At 34.2% G+C, this 17,613-nt stretch overlaps 2 protein-coding genes and 1 long non-coding RNA gene across 3 annotated transcripts in view; 2 read left to right on the plus strand and 1 right to left on the minus strand.

Moving 5' to 3' along the window:
- Positions 1-10,173, plus strand: part of LOC136037381 (GDP-fucose protein O-fucosyltransferase 1-like) — a 47,394-nt gene extending 37,221 nt beyond the window's left edge. Inside the window, exons 6-7 of the mRNA XM_065720111.1 lie at positions 1,769-2,002; positions 6,955-10,173. Coding sequence (XP_065576183.1) covers positions 1,769-2,002; positions 6,955-7,164 — 444 coding nt within the window. The 3' untranslated portion in view covers positions 7,165-10,173. The remainder of the gene's footprint in view (positions 1-1,768; positions 2,003-6,954) is intronic.
- The window catches only part of LOC136037384 (IWS1-like protein), a 438,978-nt gene that overhangs the window by 267,923 nt on the left and 153,442 nt on the right, over positions 1-17,613 (plus strand). The window lies entirely within an intron of this gene.
- On the minus strand, positions 12,732-17,220 carry LOC136037382 (uncharacterized). The gene is made up of 2 exons (XR_010619923.1): positions 17,092-17,220; positions 12,732-13,034 (listed from the first exon to the last, which is right to left on the minus strand). It is a non-coding gene; the product is annotated as an uncharacterized LOC136037382 (long non-coding RNA).

Raw genomic sequence — 17,613 nt, forward strand, 5'->3', positions numbered from 1 at the left:
ACTTTAAATTATTAATTTTCAGGAATGTCGCCTCTTGACCGTCCCAACCATAGTCTTCCAATTCCGGTCAAAAATTCTCCTGAATGATTTGGTTGTTGCCAGGGTATTATTCGGGAATTGTTTTTTATGGTTGTGAGAAAAAGTGGGGGGGGGGGGGGGCTGGTTATTATCTTGATGACAGTTTTCCTTTTTTTTGCTCTATAAGTTTGTCGGCCAGAATCAAATTTTGATTACTTCTACTTTTTTAGCTGAACAGATTCATACTAACGTAAATCGAAACTGGACCTAAAGGAAACAATGGGGGTCACCCTTTGGTAGTCGAAACACTCGTATAAATTTAAGCAAAAACTGCACATAATTAAACTCAAGCCAGAGTTTGATTCTCACCCTCCCCCCCATCCATCTAACTGTGGTGTGGATAAAGCCGATCCTGGTACCCCTTGGAACTATCTTTGTGCTAATATATCTTTCATCTTCCTACTAAGGTACCAAGTATACTTTCGTGCAGCGTAATTGAAATGGCAGTGATTTTTTTTTTTTTTTTTGAAAGATCGTTGAATGGGAAATAGGATGGTATATTTTTTTCCTGTCTGATTTTGGTTTTTATGCCCGGTTTCAATTTATTTAGATGTAATTGGGCCCTGGGCCCTGTCTCTGGGTGACATTGGGTCCGGAATACAGCTTGAACTCGATGAGTGGCGACCAATATAGTCAAATAACTAACATAGCTTTGTGCAGCCGTTTTGACCGCTGGTGACTTTGTGCTGTGATGAGCCCCCCCACCCTGCGTAAGATGTTAACCATATTGATCAATTACCAACTTTCTGTTCTTCATTTTGCGACTTTTCAGGAGTGTACCTGTGAACATGTTGGTTCGACTGGACATTTTGATTTTCCTTCGCTTATTTATTTTTACGGTTTAATTTGTCACTACTGTAGATATTTTCCAGAGAAATTACCTACGGTTTGTTCTGGGTACCCGACTGACTAATCCTACATCGAACAGTAGGCTATACGAAAAATGTGGTTCAATCCCGCTTTCTATGGCTATTATGAAAGAAAGGTTTAGATGGTTAGGGCAGGTTCTGCGGGTGAAGAATGACAGATTGCCGAAGATTGTCCTTTTCGGCCAACCGTCTAGGTCTAAACGGAAAGCAGGTCGTCCTCGTCTGGGGTGGGAGGATGTCACAAAGAAAGATTTAAAGGAATGGGAACTTCTTGGGAGGGTGTAAAGAGGGAGGCTTTGAATAGATCGGGATGGAGAGGAGCATGCGAAGCTCTGTCGGCCTCAGGCGGCTTGGTGCTGCAGTGAGCTTTAGCAGTAGTAGTAGATAAACAATGATACGTATTATACATTAACATTATTTATTACTGTTTCACCCCGATCCCTCCACTCTAAGCGTTTCCAAAGATATCCGGTTTCCCTCTCCAACTCCCCCCAGTGTCACCGGATCCCGTTGGGATTTAAAATAAGAGCTCTGAGTTATGAGGTCCTTCTAAATATCAAATTTCATTAAGATCCGATCACCCGTTCGTAAGTTAAAAAGACCTCATTTCTAATCATCCTCATTTTTCTAATTTTTGTAGTAGTAGTAGTAGTAGACGAAAATGCATTATTGCCCCACAAAAATTTAGGATTTTTAAACAATCAAAAAAAGCTCTTTGAAAATCCCGTATTCAGGAATGAAAAAACCTAAGATGGGTCCAGGGGTGAAAAATATTTCTGTTTTAATGTCCTTAGAGCTTCAATTTTGTAAAATTTTTTCAGGAGCGTGCCTGTGAACATATTGATTCGACTCCGAGTTTATTCGCTGCTGCACAGTGCTTAGGATATCGAAACGAATACGGAAGGGCCACACAAGAAATGTGCTTGCCATCTCGTGAGACGATTTTGCAACAAACACGAAAAGCTATCAAAGATTATAGCGCAAAAAGCATTTTTGTTGCATCTGACTCGGACCATATGATAGACGAGTTGAAGAAAGAATTTAAAAGGATGAATGTAAGTAACATGACACCCACACAAATTAATGTCTTTCCCGTTCAAATGTTGATGGATTTTTTAAAAATAATTCTTGATATTAATATGAAATTTTAATTAAATATCTACTTTAATTAAGCATGATCTGATCTATTTTTTTTTTATCGAACAGTCATTATTTACATAACATAATAAGACTGAGTAAAGAAAGAAAAAAGAAAAATGACACATGAATACAAAACAAAGTTAAACATTTATGTACTAAATATGGTCATGACCACTTACAGTTTTTCTAAATATATATATATATATATATATATATATATATATATATATATATATATATATATATATATATATATATATATATATATATATATATATATATATATATATATATATATATATATATATATATATATATATATATATATATATATATATATATATATATATATATATATATATATATATATATATATATATATATATATATATATATATATATATATATATATATATATATATATATATATATATATATATATATATATATATATATATATATATATATATATATATATATATATATATGTATATATATATATATATATATATATATATATATATATATATATATATATATATATATATATATATATATATACATATACACATATATAAACATATATATCCTTAACTTTAACCATTAAAACATGGCCAACGTATTTTTGAACTTTTGAAGAACACACAAAAAAAAAAACATAAATCAAAAATACGAGTTGAGGGAAATTTTCTTCTTCAATTACTAAATATATATATATATATATATATATATATATATATATATATATATATATATATATATATATATATATATATATATATATATATATATATATATATATATATTATATATATATATATATATATATATATATATATATATATATATATATATATATATATATATATATATATATATATATATACACATATATAAACATATATATCCTTAACTTTAACCATTAAAACATGGCCAACGTATTTTTGAACTTTTGAAGAACACACAAAAAAAAATATAAGTCAAAAATACGAGTAGAGGGAAATTTTCTTCTTCAATTACTAAAAATGGATTACATACTTTTGGTCAAACTTAATAAAATAAAACTTGGTTTTTGAAAACGGTTAATAATTTAAAGCAACAAAACATACTCAGTAGACTTTTGCACGTTTTGAAGAAGAAAAAAAGAAATAGGCTAGTCAAAATGATGAGCTGAGTCAAAATGATATGAATGATGTCCTTCTCATCATAATTATGAAAATTGAGAAAAGGATTTGAAAGGATTAATTTAAATAAAATGATTCCAGTACAAATAAATATCAGTTCTAAGGAAATCTGGTTAGAACGTATCAAAATGCAAAAAAAATCCGATTGTGAAAACAGTTTAGTAAGATTTCTGCTATTTTGTAGTTTTGAATATCTAGATTTTTTAGGCGTCTGGTTTCGAATTCCTATAAGCCATAGCGAAACCTTCAACCTCAGTGAACTTCCTTGACGGTTATCGGGCAATTACCTTGTTTTCTTCCTTGATATTCGTGGAGTAACTAGGAGAAAAGGGGAAGTTTCAGATAATCCAGGGTATAAATTGCTAAAGTTTTGCAAAAAAAAATGTGAATGATCTTTTTTCTGACAATCATATCTACTAAGGTGCACTCAGTAAAAAAACCGCAATTACAAAAACTCAGTAAAAAAACGTCAAGTTGTAAATAAAAATCTGGCTTTGAGTTGCCAAGCTTTTCATCAATGGTATAGTTCAAATTTCGTAAAATCAATAGTTTGTGTTGGGATTATATTATATTTAATTCAAATTGATTTATCAGTTTAATTGATTCTATTGAAAGAATATAATTAATTTATCAATTAAATTCAATTTATAAAATCAGTGGTTCAGATGACGAAAGAAATAATTCACAAAGGAAATTATGATGTATTTTTGGGTGACATAGATAAATTCAAATTGATTAACTTGCTAAATTGATTCAAATCTAATTAATGTATCCATTAAATGATTAACATCAGTGGTTCAGATAAAGAATGAAATACTGCACAAAGAAGTTGTGATGTCTCCTGGTTGGTATTGATTGATCCAATTTGATTAATTGATTTAATTGAGTAAATCTAATTAATTTATCAGTTAAATGAAGTGAATAAAACCAGTATTCTAGATGACGAATAAAATACTGGACCCAAGAATTATGATATATTTCCATAGCCGAAGTGAAATTCTCTTATAGTAAAAGTCAGGTGACATTCTTTTTAGTTAGTCTAGTATACTATTTAGCTTGTAAGTTGTTTTCGTGGGAAGGAAAATGTGACAATGAAATTCGGACTATAGGCGTTTCAAGTCTGTGTCTCATGGTATGTTTTGCTTTCTATCAAAGATATGGATTGCCATCGCTGCTGACTCTCGAATTGTGCTACATAGATTTTAGTTCCTCCACTTTGAAGCATGAAAATTATTGAAGTAACTAGTTAGCTTTAGTTAACTCCACGAAGGGACTGAGACCTGCGTGCAAGTCAATGGCAGACGCAGCTCATCTTTTAAAATCAATACTGGAGTCCGTCAGGATTGTGCTGCTGCCCCAGAACTATTTAATTGTGTCATCGACTACATTATGACTCGGACCATAAACCGCCTCCAGTTTGGGTTGCATTACGGTGATAGAGTACTTTCAGACGCTGACTATGCCGATGACCTTGCTCTTGTCTCCGATCCACCGTTGAAGCTCACAGAAGACAAAAGCGATGTTTGTTGAACCAGTCCTAATGGTCGGTGACAAACCAGCTGAGATTGTTGAGGACTAAGTGCCCTTTGGAGCAAACCTTCTATCAGCCGTAGGAGCAAGATGCGCATATGCAATGCTTTGGTGGATCTGTGATTCTTTACGGAGCCGAAACTTGGCCAGCCACTCAGTCTGTGCTTAGCACCGTAAATATAGCCCAAACAAAACATCTTCGTGGCATTGAAGGTCTACGCTGGCACGATTTTATTAGCAACGAGAACCTCCTGATGTTAACTGCTCAAACGCCCTTCTCAGTCCAACTCGCCCAACGAACACTACGCTGGTACGGGCATCTCCTTCGCATGCACCCCGACACTTCCGCAGGAACGATTTTTGACTTTGATCCCGTGCTGCATGGTGGAAAAAGCCCAAGAGGTCGTCCCCCAACCAGGTGGAAGGACATGACAGGTGCCTTCTTAGTCATGGCAAATATTCAGGAGGATGTCCACATCCTTGCAAGAGACTGGTCCAAATGGAGGCACCATGTAGCATCACTCTCGACGCCGGAAGCATTTCGGCAGGAGCATTAAGTCAAGTCAAGTAAGTCAATATACATAAATAATCTTTGTCTTTACCACTCTGAAGACAGTTAGGAACTCATTTTTAAGAAATTCCTCTAAATAGGAATACACTAACTGCATTCCTTGTGCAGAGTGCTAATGAGTGGCAGATTTCTTCAGTTAGAAACTCAAAGAGAACTTCATCTAGAGGCAATTGTTCGAGAGCTACCTTCCCTGCCTATCATTGTGGAACATTTAAATGAGTTCAAAATGGTCCAAATGATATTAAAATAAAAATATAATATAATTATAAAATATAATTATTCTCAATATAATTATGTCTTATATAAAATCTTATATAAAATATAATTATATTTAATAATATGATAAATAATATAACTAAGAGGAAGACGTTTCTTCTCAAATAAAGTACCTTGGGCAATGAAAAGGACATCTATTTGTTTTAATTGGTGAAAGGAAATATTAAAAAACCATGTATATCTTGAACAATTAGAAGAAATTGAAAATTCAGTAGAGAGATCTTCACCGTAAAATAGGTAGTATTTTCTTACGGTGGGTGTCAAGTTAGAAAATAAAAACTTGTGTAAGAATCAGAAAAAAATAAGCTACGATACGTAGCAACAAACAGCTTAAGATGACGTAGCTTTTATTAAGATGCAATTCGCTTTGGGATCAACATATTGATAATTTTTGAATTTGTACGGATTAAAAACATTATTAAATTTAACCAATTAGTTTTGCTTAATTATTTTCATGTTTCAACGTGTCAACACTAACAAAAATGTGGTACTGCCTTAAAAATGTCATAATTTTATAAGGACTTTAGAAAATTGCTGTTTTTCAGGTATTAATATACATAAAATGTGTCCAGGAGCAAGAAATGTATGTATTTTGATGTCCTTGGTTCTTTAACTACAGTTAATAACCCAAGGGTAGTTCCAGTTTTGAGAGGAACGAGGTCAAACAACACATTGTCTATCATTATTGAAGTAAGAGTCATTCACTGCTAGGATTCGACTAATCGATCAGAATCGGTTCATACAAGCTATATCAGGTTACTTTCGATGTTACGACCCAATTCAAGGACATGGTCCTTGCATGGGTTGAGTTCTTGTAGACTATTGCTCCTCATTCGTGAAACCTACCCTAGCGGTCTTGATCTTTCTTTTCATATAGTCCTAGAAAACGGGATTTTTTATTATTAGTATCCTGTTTTTTAAGTATCTGGCTACGGATACCTGATTCTACAGCACTTAAAAGCCCGGAAGATTGTCTCAAAACATCATTTTCTTGCCAGGTGTGGCAGATAAGGTTTAAAAGCGTTGAGCCTCACAAATAGTTTTGACATTTAAAAAGCATGAAATTACTCTTTAGTAAGTCGTGAATTTTGAGGATTTGAAGATCAAAGTCAAAAGGCGAAATTAAAGTTGCACCCCGTGACCAAATTTAGTGTCAAATATTCATTTTTAAATGAAAATTCAGTAATTCATTTTAATTCAAGTTTCTTTATTTTCAAAGTTTTCTATGTTTTTATTTTTTTTTATCTGTAATCTTAGAAAGTAGGATATTTTAATTTTTTTTAAATTATTATTATATTATTTTTAGGTATCCGTCCACAGGATGCCCAACCCTGTGCCTCAAGTGGATTTGGCAATACTTGGCAGATCCAATTACTTCATTGCAAATTGCATTTCCTCATTTTCCGCCTTTGCTAAACGTGAAAGGGACATTAAGGGGATTCCAAGTGGATTTTGGGCTTTCCCCCAGAAGCCTCAGAATATACAAAATTCCTCATCTCGAAGCGATGAACTTTAATTTTTTTTCTCTTGTGACCTTATTTAGTTTGTAGTGCTTGTAACAATTAGTATATTCTGACTGAGTGCGTCCAGACCCTGAAATTCGACAGTTGATTATTTGAATGCACTCAAGTCAACTGTAACTCTGGCAAGGTCCCAACGTTGAAAGTTTACTCTTTTGTAGGCAAGGCAATTCTCAGGCAAAATCTCTATAGGGAAATAATTACCTAGAGGGTCTCTAGAGGGTCCTTTTTATGTACCCTAAGACCAATTGCGTCAAAAATTCTAAAATCCAGAAGCGAATTTTCCAAGATATTCAGAAAAAATTGTTTTCATTTTAATAAAAACATTTTTTTGAAACAAAAACTTGTTACTATCGACAAAACTTCATACTATCAAGAAAAACTTGTTACTGTGAAGAAAAAACGGAAATAGAAGAAAAATAAAACATCATTTTTATACAATCCCAAAAAGGGCTAATGTCAGATTTTACCTCTCACTCGCTCGGACTATCTGTCGTGGCTTTTTCTACAATTAGCCATGCCTTGACTCCCCTAACTACTTGATTTTAATTCAAACTCAACGTATTATCTGTTCAGTATTTGTTAGTATGTTACTATTATAGAAAACTTTTTACTATTAAGAAAATTTCCTACTATTACGAAAAACTTTTACTATTAAGAAAAAACTTGTTACTATTAAGATATCCCTTAAGTTGTTTATTTATATTTGCTTGACTTAGATTTATATTTACTTGACTAGGCTCTTGGAAATGTCAGAGAAAACTGCAAAAATATATACTGTACCTATGTCAAATGGGATGTGGCCCCTTCTTATCCCCCTCGCATTCGCAACCATTTGTGTGTATTTGTTATAAGAATCTATTAGAGCCTTGAATAAGTTCTCGTTGTACTTTTTTTTTACTAAAAAAATGCAAAGAACCAGTGTCCTTGCTTCTGGATCATTCCCAAAACTCAGAACTTTAAGAACTGTTAACTCATCTACTTGTGATGCTTTTCCAAGTTCTGCCAGCGTCTGATAAGGAAAAACTTGTTATTATTAAGAAAGAACTTGTTGATATTAAGAAAAAAGTTGTTACTTTTAAGAAAAACTTGTTACTTTGAAGAAAAAGGTTGTTACCATTAAGAAAAAACTTGTTACAATTAAGAAAACTTCATACTATTAAGAAAAAATTGTTAATGTTAAGAAAAACCTTGTTAATATTAAGAAAAAAGTTGTTACTATTTAGAAAAAACTTGTGACTATTAAGAAAGAAGTTGTTGCTATTTACAAAAAACTTGTTACTATTAATTGGCTACGCACTGAATGTACTCAGTAGAAGGATCTGCTAAAAAAAGACAATAGATTACAACGACCAGAGCTGCTGTGACTTTGGAATGTAAAAACGCTTGTAACTGTACTTCAACTATAATTCAAGGCCCGAACGCTCTCACAGTTCCAATTCGAATGACGGTGGATTTTTGGTTTATATGTACATTTTATTTCTATATACTTAAATTTGCTTCAAATTATTGGTTGGTGCGATATTTGTTAAATAATATTTTAGTCTTCCTCTTTTGACAACACTGTCGACCTGAGCAAGTGTGTTAAATCTGGAAATTGAGAAAAATAGACCTGAATTTCTCTTCATTTACTCTGCTAAGCATAACAAACATATTTCACAGAGCTGTACTTTATACTATACATGACAAACAAAGCAGAGCTTTGGATTGTCCCAAAGTAAGCTTTCAAGCGCTCCGTAGTAAACCCATCCTCCTCCCCTTTCCTCAATTTCATGCAATTATCTTCTTTCTTGGGAAAATAAACCAAGGAGGGACGTTCAGGATAAATTTACTATGATTTTGTTTACGAAACCATATATTATATAAACAAAAAATCTTGTGCTCCAATATAATTCTTGACTAAAAAAAAAAATGATAAGGGTTTTCTCAAGTCCTTGAAAGGCCTTGTCAAAACGATCAGGAAGGATAATAATTTCGTCAAAATTGTTTTGTTTTCCCTTTTCAATGTTAACAGGTCTCCGCGTGAGCTTTTAAGCCTTATAAGTAGGAGGAGTTTAAGACCTGTATAGTATTTATTGTAAAGAAACAATCCCTTATCCCAGCAAACGGTAGATTTTAATTTGTGGGTAAGTTTAAATTATTCTAAATGAAGGAAGGCTTCCAAATAATAAACACATTAAATCTATTAAATAAATGGGGGAGGGAATCTGGAATACTGTGGAGCAAAAGTGGTTGGGGATGCTCGGTGGATAGCTTTCTTAGTGGGTTAGTAACATAAATGTGAAATAAAAAATTGTATTCATATACTTACCTACTTAGAGAGGGAAAGGGGGGTACCCCTCCCTGCATCATTTTGTTATTCCACCCTACTATGAAATTTTTAATAATTATGACCCAGAAATTTGTTCCTGGCATTTCAGATCATTCTGATTTTCAGGAAGTAATCCATCGATCAACTGGTTTTTTAGCAGTCATTTGGAATAATATTTGTTCCGCTTAGCGAATTTAAAATACTCTTAGAAACCCTTTCTAAACGAACTGTTTAGCTACTTCTATTGCTGTTAACAATTAACCGCAGCACCAAAACACCTAAGGCCAGCATAGCTGCGCAAGCTTTCCAACTCTTGCAATTCTTATCCGAATTTTCCGAGCCTTCACTAGAAATTTTTTATTTAAATTTTGTTTGTGCCAAAAAATAAAAGTAATGAACAAACCAAAACTTTTTTTGGCTAAATGAGGTTTTTTCCTGAAATGTCGTGATATAAAACTCTTTTTATATGAATATGTAACAGGAAGAAGGGCTTCGTGACTAAAAACTCCTCTCAAATTATTTGTGTGCTTCCCTCTCATAGAAAGTTTGGTGTCATTAGAGAGATTGGATAGTACATAGCATTACTTTGTGATATGGAAACTATTTTGTGATCTCTCTATTTTTGAAGGCTATTCCTCTAGTTTTTTAGTTTTATATTTGCTGCTTCTATTATTAAAGTGACTCTTCATGCAAATATTTTCTCATTTTTATGTCTAGTGCCGCAGGCTTCTTTGTTTGTGTGCTCATGTGCCTGTTGCTGGTTAAAGGCCCAGAAAGGATTTAGATTGAATTCAAGTTAAGCGCGTGTGCCATAAAAAAATGTAAAAGCTCCTTCGTATTCTACAAAGCCGCCTTACCCAGAGATCTTATGGTTGTATACCAGATAGCCAAAGCAGACAAGGCCTTCCAAAAATATCTTACAGCAAACTAATGACCAAGATCTGAGGACCATAAAAAGGCCATAAAAAATGTAAAAGCTCCTTCGTATTCTACAAAGTCGCCTTACCTAGAGATCTTATGGTCGTATACCAGATAGCCAAAGCAGACAAGGCTGTCCAAAAAATATCTTACAGCAAACTAATGACCAAGATCTGAGGACCATAAAAAGGCCATAAAAAAATGTAAAAGCTCCTTCGTATTCTACAAAGTCGCCTTACCTAGAGATCTTATGGTCGTATACCAGATAGCCAAAGCAGACAGGGCCGTCCAAAAATATCTTACAGCAAACCAATGACCAAGATCTGAGGACGACTGTCGAATTTTCTTTCTTCAGAAATGTGTAAAGAATTTTTTAAAATTTCACCGCTGAAAAAATAAAGGTTTTCTTCAAGTAAGGTAACTCAGAAGTTGGGGAATCCAACTGAAAAGAAGTGGTCCCGATTTTGGTCAGCTATAGCAGATTTGTACCAAATTCACCAGAGCTGGATGACGTTTCCACAGCGGCATGGCTTCAGAACGATTGGAGAGGCTCGATGCACTTTGGATCTGTCGCCTCTGTGCCTTGTGTCATCAATGGCTTTGGTGGAACTACAGTCTAAGGTATATTAGTACACTTACTGCAAATAAAGAAGACTTGGGGCACTTCTCAAGCCAGCTGAGTGGACAAACTTTTATACATTTTAATTAATTCGTCGTTATGTACCCAACATTCCTCGGTGACACAAAAGTCCTAGTTACGTGCCTAATAGGTACCCCCAGCCTCTAGGCCAAGATTATTGGATTTTAAGAGGTCAGAGCTATCAATAAATTGCCGAAATATAACATTTGAGAATCTAACATTTATGTCATGGATTCTTTTTTTTTTTAACTTTATGCTCTACAATTTTCATCTGTGGTCGTGTACCGCAATATCAAACTAAATAAAAAATAATGAAATATTTTCTGTGTTCTTTGTGCTTATTTTCCTTCCAATGTCATAAGAAATTAGCTCCATTTGTGCCTCTGCATCATTTTGCATGAAATGTGTCATGAAATTGTAAGTAGTAGCCTACTTACAATTTCAAGTTTAGAAGCCAAACTTTTAGGCTAGCCTACTTACATTTGATCAGCAGCTTAATGATACCTTTTATTCTTTTTCTTTCTTGTCACCACATGTTATTCCCTGCTTCTTCTTCTGTTCTTCTTTTTGGATTTTTCTAATCCAAATCTGGAATTTTCCAAAACCTGTTTGGACAGAAAGGCAGAGACAATTTTTTGTTGATGCATTCAGTGATAGATGGAACCCCCTCTGATACCTTTGAATAAAGGTATGGATCAGTGAACAAATTGGAATTTTTAAGTAGGATTAGTGAAAATCGTGGAGTTTTTAAGTTTATGGGAATTGGAGACCAAAAGTTCATGAAAATTATTGGGCAGCCTTGTACAAAAGAAAATGGGAGATACCGCATTATTTTATAACGTATCTTAACGTATGGATGTGAGTGTCACTTATGCTGCATAAAGCTATTATTTCGATACCACCTAGTAGTTGGTGTCTTTGAGGTGCTATGCAGACACCCATTTTCGGCTTCACCAATTCTTTTTTAGCATAGATGCAATAACTCCTAGGTGGTCTCTATGAGGCCCTCTGCAGATAACCCTCTATTTGAAGTAATCAGTTCCTTATTATTCTTGACAATTTCGCTCTTAGTTGGTGTCTTTGAGGTGCTGTGCAGACACCCATTTTCGGCTTCACCAATTCTTTTTTAGCATAGATGCAATAACTCCTAGGTGGTGTCTATGAGGCACTGTGCAGATACCCATTTTCAAGGTCACTAATTCCTTTTTAGCGCAGATACAATAACTCGTAGGTGGTCTATATGGTACTTTGCAGATATCCCTATTTAAGTTCATGAGTTCCTTTTTGGTTGAGACGCAGCAAATGAGCTTTGTTCAAAAATACTTTTAAAAAAAATGGAAAAAAGAGCTTAATCCTCTCCCTACACTTTCGTATTTTGATGCCCCTGAAAACGCATTGAACAATGATTAGGACTTTGAATTTACAGTGCCCCTATAGTTGAACCTTTCGCCACGGGCTACGCCATGCTAATTGGGGATAAGCTATGGAATACCTGCTATCAAAGGAATTAGGCTTGTACTCAGGGGGAAGGGGGCTCTCCAGGCTCGTTCCTACTTCACAACGTTCTTATTTTTTATTCATCCTATATTTTTTGTTTAATTCTCATATTTTTAATTGTTTTGGCAAAATTAAGCCCCACTTCTCTGATCATCTTTCTATTGAATGAATATCTGCCTAGATCTTTGAAGGAAATGTTCATTTTATAAGACTTTATTAATCTATGAATTAATCATCTGATAGGATATTATTCTTAAGTTCATTATAAAATTCCTGTAGTTGCTGAGGATTTGTTTTTTCTACCTTTCGATTATTTTCTTTGGCTTTTCTGTCATAAAAGTGAACTTGTTTGGATGAATATATACCATCTGTGGTCGCAGGCTGAACTTGTATTGGTTGTCCACGTTGGTAGCAGCTGCATTGTTTTTGCTCTTTACTGAAGTATTCAGGCCTGTAACCTATGTCCCTACACTGGCAGACTACTTTTTGTTTTTCAGCATCTAAAAAAAATAATAAAAAATAAAATAAAGTAAAAGGTAGGCGTGATACATCAAATTGCGTTATTTTTTAACTGATATTGATATCCTGTCTAAGGTCAAACTGCTACATAGGCCAGAAAAAAATACGGTTATGGTGTGTCCAAACCTGGGGGGCCTACTTATAGTTTTTAAATGAATTTTTTGATTTGTCAGAATTCGCCAATGCAAGGAATCAGACTATATTGTCACTGTCCTTGGTACTCAGTCAAACTGTTATGACAGTGTTGGACGTTGGTATTTTGGTATTTCCCCTATAAAAAAAAAAAAAAAAAAAAAAAAAAAAAAAAAAAAAAAAAAAAAAGAATCAAGGAATCAGACTATATTGTCACTGTCCTTGGTACTCAGTCAAACAGTTATGACAGTGTTGGAGGTTGGTATTTCCCCTAAAAAAAAAAAAAAAAAAAAAGAATCAAGGAATCAGACTATATTGTCACTGTCCTTGGTACTCAGTCAAACAGTTATGGCAAATCAGTCAAACAAAAGAGTGACTTTTTCGAGGGGGAAACTTTAAAAAAAAAATAAAGTAAAAGGTAGGTGTGATAAATCAAATTGCTTTATTTTTTTTTAACTGATATAGATCAGTCAAACAGTTTTAACAAAACAGTCAAACAAAAGAGTGATGTTTTTGAGAAGAAAATATCTAAAAAAAAAAGTAAAAGGTAGGCGTGATAAATCAAATTGCGTTATTTTTTCAACTGATATTGATACCCTGCCTAAGGTCAAACTGCTACATAGGCCAGAAGAGAATACGGTCTTGGTGCGTCCAAACCTGAGAGGCCTACTTATTGTTTTTAAATGAATTTTTTGATTTGCCAGAATTTGCCAATGCAAGGAATCAGACTGTATTGTCACTGTCCTTGGTACTCAGTCAAACAGTTATGACAAATCAGTCAAACAAAAGAGTGACTTTTTCGAGGGGGAAACATTAAAAAAAAAATAAAGTAAAAGGTAAGCGTGATAAATCGAATTTCTTTATTTTTTCTTAACTGATATGAATACCCTGCCTAAGGTCAAACTGCTACATAGGCCAGAAAAGAATAAGGTTTTGGTGTGTCCAAACCTGAGGGACCTACTTATAGTTTTTAAAGGAAGTTTTTGATTTGCCAGAATTTGCCAATGCAAGGAATCAGACTGTATTGTCACTGTCCTTGGTACTCAGTCAAACAAAAGAGTGACTTTTTCGAGGGGGAAACATTAAAAAAAAATAAAGTAAAAGGTAAGCGTGATAAATCGAATTGCTTTATTTTTTCTTAACTGATATTGATACCCTGCCTAAGGCCAAACTGCTACACAGGCCAGAAAAGAATAAGGTTTTGGTGTGTCCAAACCTGAGGGACATACTTATAGTTTTTAAAGGAATTTTTTGATTTGCCAGAATTTGCCAATGCAAGGAATCAGACTGTATTGTCACTGTCCTTGGTTCTCAGTCAAACAGTTATGACAAATCAGTCAAACAAAAGAGTGATGTTTTCGAGAGGAAAACATCTAAAAAAAATAAACAGAATAAATTCAAAGGTAGGCGTGATAAATCAAATTGCGTTATTTTTTTAACTGGTACTGATACCCTGTCTAAGGACAAACTGCTACATAGGCCAGAAAAGGATACGGTTTTGGTGCGTCCAAACCTGAGGGGCCTATTTATAGTTTTTAAATGATTTTTTTTTCTTCAGAAATGTGTAAACAATTTTAAAAAAATTTCACCGCTGAAAAAATAAAGGTTTTCTTCAAGTAAGCTAACTCAGAAGTTGGGGAATCCAACTGAAAAGAACTGGTCCCAATTTTGGTCCTTTATAGCAGATGTGTACCAAATTTTTAGTCATAGGTCCATTCCCTGACCCCAGCCTCAAAAGCTGAGGTCAATGGATCACTTGATCCAGTCCGTTTTCCATAACGTCATTTCATGATTTTTATGTATGAAGACCTTCAGTTTTTTGGGTTTGAGATGTGATATGCTTGCTTGCCATAACAAAAAACTCCTGTGAAGGTAGAACAAAATGGTGTTATTTGTTGTATAAGAATTCAGGATTATTTATTATCGGGGTTGGCGGTGTTTCAGGGTTTCCAAAATGTGTTCAGCTCTTAATCCCTTGCGGGAATCAGGGGGCACTAATTTATGAAAGTGCAAGGGGGGTGAGGGTTTTTAGTTTTCTTTTAAATGAAGAAAAAAAAAGGTATTTTTGAAAAATAACGGGGCGGGGAGTTTTTTTTCAATAAGCCATCAAAAAAATTGTTTTTTTAATCTAGGATTGGAGGTTGACTCCCTCCATCCGCAGTTTTTCATTACTCTTGAAGTATTTGACGCTAGTGCTTAAACGCCTTATTATACCATCTAAAATAAATGAAAACAAAAGTTTTTTTTCAACTGAAGGCAAGGAGCAACATTAAAACTTAAAGCGAACAGAAATAGTTAAGTATATAAGGGGGGTTGGATCCTCCTCATTGCCTCACGCTTTACACTAAAGTTGGACTTTTTGTTCCGATTATTTAAGAATGATTCCTGCTGTACAAGGGACACTCAATATAAATAATAGCCTAGGCCTTTTTAAAAGTTCTATAAAAATTTAACGTGTAAAGCAAGGTATTGGGGAGGAGTGAATCTCCTTCTTATACGCAATAATTTCTGTTTGTTTTAAGTTTTAATGTTGCTCCTTACTTTCAGTTGAATTTTTTTTTAATTTAATTTCTGATTGTTTTTTAAATAGAACTGGGAAATTTATCTCCCTCTTCATGGAAAATTCCCTTTCCCAAGAAAAAACTCCTCCGTGGAAAGATCCTCCAATGCAACCCCCCTCCAGAACAATACTCTCCCCGAAAAGTGATTGTATACTTCCCAATAGCCAATATTATGTGTAAACAATGGGCAAAGTTCATAACATACAGTCCTTCCCCGGGGGCTATGGGGGGTCAAGCCATCCTCAAAAACGTAGTTATCTTTTAACTACGCTGAACAAAATGGCTATCCCAAAATTTTGACGTTAAAAATTCCACGTAGACTAGCTTCAAAGTTCATAACTTCGGCAAAATAACGTAGGCAAAGTTAATAACTTACAGTCCTTCCCCCGGGGGCTATGGGGGGGTCAAGCCATCCTCAAAAACGTAGTTATCTTTTAACTACGCTGAACAAAATGGCTATCCCAAAATCTTGACGTAAAAAATCCACGTAGACTAGCTTCTGGCTAAAAATAGAAAATTCCATATTTTCTTATATAGGAGCTTGAATCATCCATATTAGGGTGCTCCAATATGCAAAATCCGATGGTATGATTTGATTAAGGTTGCTTGATGTTTCGGGGGTGTGTTTCCTCCTTTGAACAAATTGGCCAAATTTTCTCGGGCTTGTAACTTTTAATGTGTAACCTTGAACTCGATGAATTTTATATATTTTGAATAAACATCAAGATTAGATTGTTTTGATATATCCATTGTTGTAAATACTCGTTTCTTAGATTTACGGTTACTATTGAGCCGCATCTTAAAGTTCGTTACTATTGAGCCGCAATCCTTGCTTAAAGTTCGTTACTGCGACATGTTTGAAAAAAACTGATGATTAGCAACAGTTATGAAACCTGAAAGTATTTTTTTGAATTTTTGTCTCGTAACTTGGTCAACAAAAGCTCCAGGGGATTCTCAAGATGTGATGAGTTACTTTCCCTATGTGATGAGGAATTTTCACTGTGTGCTTTACAGGGTATGTGTGATTTTTTTTTGTTATTATGCTGTGTCTATTTATTCGTACATGATAATTCAAATTACCAGTAGGCCAGAAGATATGTTAAATAGGCCAATGGTCTCCAAGCAGGCTTGTGACGCATAAAGCAACGAAGACCTGTGTTTCAGTCAAGGGCGTATCCAGAATTTTGTCTGAGGGGCAGGATGTTTTTTCAGGGGAGATTCCGACAAGAACTTCGAGGGGGAGTCATCCCTCTTCCTGGATACGGTTTTGGTTTGGGTAAAACTTGAAATTCCCAAGTATGCTTGGGAATTACAGAATAAAATATTGAAAGTTTCATCAACTTACCTCTTTGTTTATTTAAGTTAAGGTTTAAACTGGTTTTTGCTGACACACAAAATAAAGTACCGGAAAATAAAATAAATAACTTTAAATTCAACATTGTTTCCTAATTCGGACTAAACTGTTCCCTACTCGTGCATTTTTCCGCGTTGTGAAATAATTATAAAAACACATGGCTATAAAAATTGGTTAAAATGTCAATAAACGGTAAATAAAGTAATAATTGACTACTTATTTCATTTTTATTTCCCATTTTATCTAAAACTATAGTTTAGGGGCTTCTTGCTATCTTGGAAAGTAGTTGAGTTTGGCGAATGAAAATCTCAGGAATGAATCCAGAGTCAAAACTGTGCACTAGGAAGGTATTGCCAAACTAAAATGTCTACCTTTTTTCCTTTCTGTGGCATAGAAAACTGCATGCATGATTGACATTATGGAAATATACCTTTCTGAATTCAGGCGAAAGCATTACCGTATCCAGGAGACTTAGGGATTTTGAATCCCTCCACCTGAAATTTTTGTCCGACT

This window comes from Artemia franciscana, chromosome 16 (assembly GCF_032884065.1).
Source record: "Artemia franciscana chromosome 16, ASM3288406v1, whole genome shotgun sequence".
NCBI classification, from domain to species: Eukaryota; Metazoa; Arthropoda; class Branchiopoda; order Anostraca; family Artemiidae; genus Artemia; species Artemia franciscana.